The sequence below is a fragment of the Anser anser genome (genome assembly GCF_964211835.1).
Source record: "Anser anser genome assembly, chromosome: 1".
Lineage (NCBI taxonomy): Eukaryota > Metazoa > Chordata > Aves > Anseriformes > Anatidae > Anser > Anser anser.
This window is the reverse complement of record NC_139720.1, coordinates 25,038,690-25,045,316: the sequence shown is the minus strand read 5'-3', so window position 1 is coordinate 25,045,316 and position 6,627 is coordinate 25,038,690. Positions and strand designations below refer to the sequence as shown.

Here is a 6,627-nt window from a genome sequence, read left to right as displayed (position 1 = left end):
CAGTGCTTCTGTAGAGTTCAGTACAGTGTTCAAGGACAGGCAAAGACTACAATAATCAGTTGGATAAAGTTGTGTTTCCTAAACATGGACTCCTGTGGTTTCTATTTGTGGAAGGTAAATATGCTTTTTCCCTTCACAAATGACAAATTCATCCTGAAGGGAATGATGTTTGTGAACTCCATGTTAAATGAATGCTAGAGATAATTAATGTTAAAATACTAATTAATACAAAATACTAATGCTAAAATATATTACACTAAGCACTTAATGCCTGTCCCAGATTCTGCTGTCACACTGAACTGACAACTATGTAATCCTACAGACAGCTCTGTTAACTAATGGATGGTTTACTCAGCAGAGAATGAAATGACAATTAATCCTCTCCGGCCACTCTGTCAGCACTTCAGGGCTGAAAGTGTGGTGGCAGACAGGGCCGTGACGCTGCAGTTCATTTCAGCCACCAGATAACACTGCCAGGTGAAGCCTCCGGCACAGGCTGGAACCGGGATGCCAGGGCTGATTTCTGCAGAAGGTAGCTGCCACCTTGTTTGTGCAGCAAAGTAGTGTAATAAATAGAGGTAGGTTAGCTAAGATGGACACACGTGTGGAGTTTAGATGCATTAATTGAACTGGAAAAAGATACAGAGATTCATTACAAGAGTGCCACATACCTTCTCAAATGCCTTGCTGACTCCGAGCCAGCAAACATGCGTGCATCCTCATCTCAGCTAAATGGTCAGAGCCTATCTCAGGGTTTGGCCATGTTATTTTCCTCTCAGCCTTAATATTTTTGTGACTATGCAGTGTAATTTTAAATGAGCTGCACACTACCTTTGTTAATTCTTCAAAAATCATCAGCTTTTCAGCCCTTATTTTGATATTTTTACTTTTAAGTATCAAGTTTTGTGTGCACCAGGATGTCCCAATTAAAATACTAAAACTTCTGACTGGGTAAGTCTTCTATTATAATCTTCCCCAAAGTTCTGAAAAAATACATTAAAAAAAATACATATATATATTTGGTTGTGGAGCAGAATGACATATTTCATAAGCATTTTTCTAGAGCAAAAGCTTGATACCACACAAGGGGTTTAAAAAAAAAAAAAGGCCTAAGCATTATTTATGTGGCTGATCATTTACTGTCTGTGCTGAAAGGTGCATTGTGTCTTGTGCTACTAGCACAAAAGCAGCTGATGGCTAAAACATCTTTTGCACAGACCAAGCTGCCCCATAATCTAAGAAATTAATTTGGCACTCTATTGTATCTCAGTGTGTACTAAAAAATATTTTGACGTTAAACACACTGAGTTTTTACAGAATCTATATATCATTAAGAGAACCAACATGCAGAGGAACAGGACATCAAAGTACAATTCAATGTTAGTTTAAAATGTGCTAATGGGATTTAAAACAAAAATAAAAAAACAGTTTTGGCTAGTCATTGCTGATTATGCCAATGGGAGCAAATACAAAAATTGCCTGAAACTTAGAGAATGAGGTTGTTAACTTTTATACTTGCTGATTTTGGAGACTAGACTGTGGTTTCACAGCTGGTTTACCTGAGCATGTTCTCGCCCTCACTAACCCTGTGCTGCCTCCAGCCCATGGATCAGTTTAGCAATACGTTTCACAGAAACATGCCACAAACAAGAGCTTTGGCTGAGTCTGGAGCAGCAAACTCCAGCAACAACACACCGATAAGGACTTAGGGAGGCAACCAGGAGCAGTAACTCCTTGAGCTGACTGTGCTGCCAACATCCCACAGTTGCAGTGCTAAGAAACCAATCCAAGCACCTTGCGTTGTAATGCAAGAGGAATGGTTAACCATCTGCTTTGGGCTGTCTCTTGAGATCAGAAATTTAATGGAGAGGATGAAGTGATTTATGTGCATTTTACATAGTACACAATGTGCCTGGACTATTACAGTGCTCTATACTGATCCCTACCCCTCTCAATATATATGTAATAAAGCCCCGAAACAAAGTTTTATTTTCTACATACCCCAAAGGATAATAAACAGATTATCTGTGTTGTGCCACATGGGTGTTAGGTGCTTTAGAGAAAATATGAGAGTGCAGATATAAAAGCCAGAAATCAAGACATTACCCACCGAGTTTTCCACTTGGAAAGGATGATTCAACTGCCAAGATCTGGGACCATGAGACTGTACTGATAAAGAAAATGTTGAAATATAATTAGAAGATAATTAGCCAGAAGGGATTGCCATATCACAGGAAAAAAAATAAAATGCAGGCTATGCTCCACGGAAGACGGCACTCCCTTCCACCACCATCCATCAAGCTCAAAGAGGAGGCATGATCCCGTCCTAAGCTGGGAGTGCCTTTTTCATATCAACAATGCTGTGTCCTGCTATGAGCAACACCCTAAGAAAGGAACAAACATTTCTGTGGGAACAAGAATGAGATTTTAAAAGATAAATGCAAGATTAAAGGGACTGGGTTGTATGTCCTAGTAAGGAAATTGTAGGGCCTGGAAGAAAATAAAAAGACGATTTCCTACCTAGGAGGATAATGATCAATTTTTAATTTGCTAAGAATTAATCATTATTTTTCAGCAAAGAAGGTTTTATAATAATTCAAATCTACCTAGATGGATGCATGAACAAAGGAAGAGATGCCTGAGGAACCTGATTTAGCCTGGGTCTATGGAGGATGCATTAGATCTTGGCTGTAAGGATGAAAGGAACTACTACAAGGAAAGAGAGGTGAAACTACAAGTGGTTTTAAGCTAGCTTGGTTCTGACGCCAGAGATAAGTTCATCAGAAATTTAATGAAACATCTCAAGTAAAGCACGTTCTCTCTTGCCATTCTTCATATTTTGTCCATGCAGACATGCGGTTCTTCCTCCACAGAGGCAGCAACAGGAGATGGCTGAGCCCAGGTGTTTGCTCCTTTGCTCAAAGGGCAAGAAGCAGGGTCCCTCATACCTTCAGTACAGCATCGGAAGCAACTGCCATCTCGTGGTATCAGGGCTGAGACTGAACTAGCTGGGATGCTTCCATCTGCAATGGCCTGATAGCTGAGAAAGCTTCCCAGCATCTTCCAACCTGGGCTCCACCCCACAGTTTCTGGAGGGGCTGTGGTTCTTCCCATCTGCACACATGGATGTCAGTCAACACACATGTTGGTAGCATTACTTTATTTCCCCTCCTGATTTATCCACCTGGCTTCTAAACTGCAGATAATCCAAACAGTTTAGGAGACATTATGTACACATTAAGTGTTTATGAGTCTTGTCAACATCTGAGGGAACCATGTACCACTTAGAGACATCTGGAAAGCAAAACATGCCAAAGAGAAGCCTTTTCTGAACCAGCACTTGGGAAACTAAGGCTGTTAAAACCTCTGCTCTTTCAAGAAAACAATGTTTGATCATGAAAGATGCTAGGGAAGATGCAAAGGGTATGTCAAGGCAGAAATCTTCAGCATCTTTCTTAAGACTCATCTGTTCCACATAAAGCAACAATAGTACGGCAGTTGAGAGCTGTGGCTTGCAATGAAGTCTTCAGGAGGCTTGGATCCCAGCTGTGCTCCTTGGGCAAAATGAAGTCACAGTCTTCTTGTGTCCTCCCCCTCTTCTCACAGCTGCATTTTTTGAGGAAGACATGCTGCACATCTTTCTTTCCTTCCTTCACTGCTGTCTTCAACATGCTGCAGATGTTCCCATCAACTTGTGTAGGAAAATACGTATCCTGGAGCTTTGTCATACAGATACCTTTGCATGAAGCTATTTGTACAAAATGCCTTCATCCTCACACCTCACAACATCCTCCCACAAACTGTAGAAGACACTAGGGAGGCCAGAGAAGTAATCTTCCTGCTTGGTCAGTTAATTGAAATTTAATTGAAATGTGCATCAATTACCAAAGCCTCACTTCCTGAGAGCAAGGGTCAGCTTGCTTCAACAAGAGAGAATGCTAAAACTAGCACACTCAAGGCAGAGAACAAGAGATGGCATGAGAACGAGACGGTAAGCAGACCAAGGTGATGGACAACAGCAAGGAGACCACATTTGCATGGCCACTCCAGTGAGAGTTTGTTTCATATACTTCAAGTCTCAAATGTAACGTTAGAGAATGAGGAAGGAGGATTTCCATCAAAATCACAAAAAAAATCAAATGATTTAAGGAAAAATTATAAAAAATAACCCTACCAGTTCATTGCTTTAAAAACTGTTTTTAATTGTTTTGTGGCAGGTCCAACTTTAGCAGGTTACACAATCAGAATATATTTACTTCCTTCAAATTGCTGAGGGTAAAAAAAGGCACAAATTTAAAGATGAGGGCTAAAAGAGGTCTGATTTCAGTTCTATTTCTTCTCCATTTCATTTTGTAGAGGAAATCTGAACTTCTTAATTTGATGAATGATGAAATATGCATTGACATTCAAAATCAAGAATAAAGACAATAGTGCAAGGAAACTATTAATACATTTTTTTTTTCTTACCCTCTTAAGCCCCTGCCAAGTACCTTCAAAATTTTTCTATTATTTTGGACAGCAGCACAACCGATAATGGCTTATTCACCAATAAAAACGTATTTATGTGAAAATCCCAGGACTTAGGAAACCAGTTTTCCACAATACCCTAATGGTATGAAATAAAATTTATTTTCCAATTGATAGAAATGAAGGGTTTTACTTTATTTGATGACAGAGATATACACGATTTTGACACATCCTCCTAAACAAGAAAATCTGAAAGATTTAACAAAAACAATTTCACCATAATAAGGTGCTTTTATTGCTGTTCTACATTAAACTTGAGGGAAAACCACATTATTTAAGAAGCTAGTTAAACATACAGAACAACTTGGAGTCCAGACTTGCTCTGATATCACAGGTTATTTGACTTGCAAAGCAATTCCCAATATTGCTTGAATTTTTTAGTGCACACATCCATCTCAGAAGACACCAATGGTAACAGTATTTGATCACCACTGTTTTCAGCTTAGGCTGTGGGTTCCTGAAAAATCCTTTGTGGCTTTTGTCCCATGGTACTAGCTAGAAATTGTTGAAGATTGTACCAGAACTCATGGCGTGAAACTCCAAGAGATTATAATCAATTCCGTGACAGCCCCTATTTCTTGAATACCAACACTTTCAGTTACACCATGCTAACTTGGTTTCAGTGAAAGATCGAGCTGGCCATACTTAAAAGAAACTGAAGTTTCCAATAAAAGCTGTTTTCTGACAGCTCTGATATGAGCTAAGGAATAAGGCCACTTCAACTTGGTCCATTTTTTTGCTTTGAAAACAAAAAAAAGAAACATTGTCAGTTAAGTTTGAATGTTATACACTGCATAAGCTTATATACAATGCTTTCGCTAATAACTCACTGTAAGCACAAATGACCTCAGTTCATATTAGATGTAACATAGGCAGTAAAGGTTCATAATGTTGTACCCTGAAAACTGCTGCTAAAAGGCAGACTGCTTTCTAATAGGTTCTTTGCAATGGGAAATTTATTCTTGGTGTTAGAACTAAAGCAGGAAGGCGTTCCACTTTGCACATTTAACAAGTGACTAACCAGTATGGCTGAACAGCCATAGGTAGACTAAATGGTTAAACAGCAGTATAAAAATTGTAATAAAAACTGCACAAGTTGCCATAAGTACTGTTGCTTAATATGCCAAGTCTCTTCTACACAGTAAACACTATTTTCAAGTTGAGTACAAATCCTTTCAGCTGCTTTTAAGTATCATGTATACTATGGATACATTTACTTTTGTTTTTCTCCTAGTAAAAATAATTCATGTTGTGCTTTTTGTGGCATATCTGCATTTCAGTATCATGTTTTCTTCCTTTGTTAATTATTTGGTTTTGGTGGGGAACTACAAAATAAATTTCTGGAGCACCTGTTATTAGAATAACCAATTAGCTTCAATAAAAAGTGGTGCTGCCACTAAAAAGGCAGAGGATAAAAAAAATTAAAGTTTTTTATTAACTTATCACTAAAATCTACATATTCCACAAAGGCTATATACTCACAGCAATATTAGAAGACAGTATATTTGTCATGATCTATTTATTATTGGCATATGCAATTTATTAGCCAGTTGAACTACAAGATATTATTTACCATAGGCAAACTAAATACTGTGTTTTTAAGAAACCTGTTTAGAAATGATTTGATGTTTATTTTGAACATATTTACAAAAAGGATTTTTATGTGTTAGCAATAAATAATCCCGATATTCAAAATGTCAGTGCTCATGCACACACCGACAAGATGGTTGCATGCTTAAAAATATTATTTACAGTACAGTCTCCTTCATAGCCCTCTCTCTAATAACAGCAGAAAGTGCATTTTCTTCCATTTTCTTTTTTCCTTTTGTTTTGATTTAGTCTTGCTTCTGAGGGATACAGCCTTCCATCTCAACAACTTCTGGCCAGCCTTCATATTTGTTTGTATCCTTGTTGTTCTTTATATGCTGTAAATAGAAAATATCAATCTACTTTTAATGTGAAGTCACTTACCCTGTTGCTTTAAGTATGGCTTTAAAAGACACTTCTATGTAACTATTTTCAGGAAACAAAGAGAAGGTGGTAGTATTAGCCTCTTGTGCTTTTTAAGTAACATCCAATACAATAGCCTCTCAGTACTCA

At 38.0% G+C, this 6,627-nt stretch overlaps 1 protein-coding gene across 3 annotated transcripts in view; it reads right to left on the bottom strand.

Moving 5' to 3' along the window:
• Nucleotides 1-4,181: 4,181 nt before the first annotated feature.
• Nucleotides 4,182-6,627, bottom strand: part of FAM3C (FAM3 metabolism regulating signaling molecule C) — a 39,884-nt gene continuing 37,438 nt past the window's right edge. For all 3 annotated transcript variants that reach the window (XM_083803110.1, XM_083803112.1, XM_083803111.1), the window contains one exon: nt 4,182-6,452. In XM_083803110.1, the coding sequence (XP_083659236.1) occupies nt 6,363-6,452 (90 nt within the window). In that variant the 3' untranslated portion in view covers nt 4,182-6,362. The remainder of the gene's footprint in view (nt 6,453-6,627) is intronic.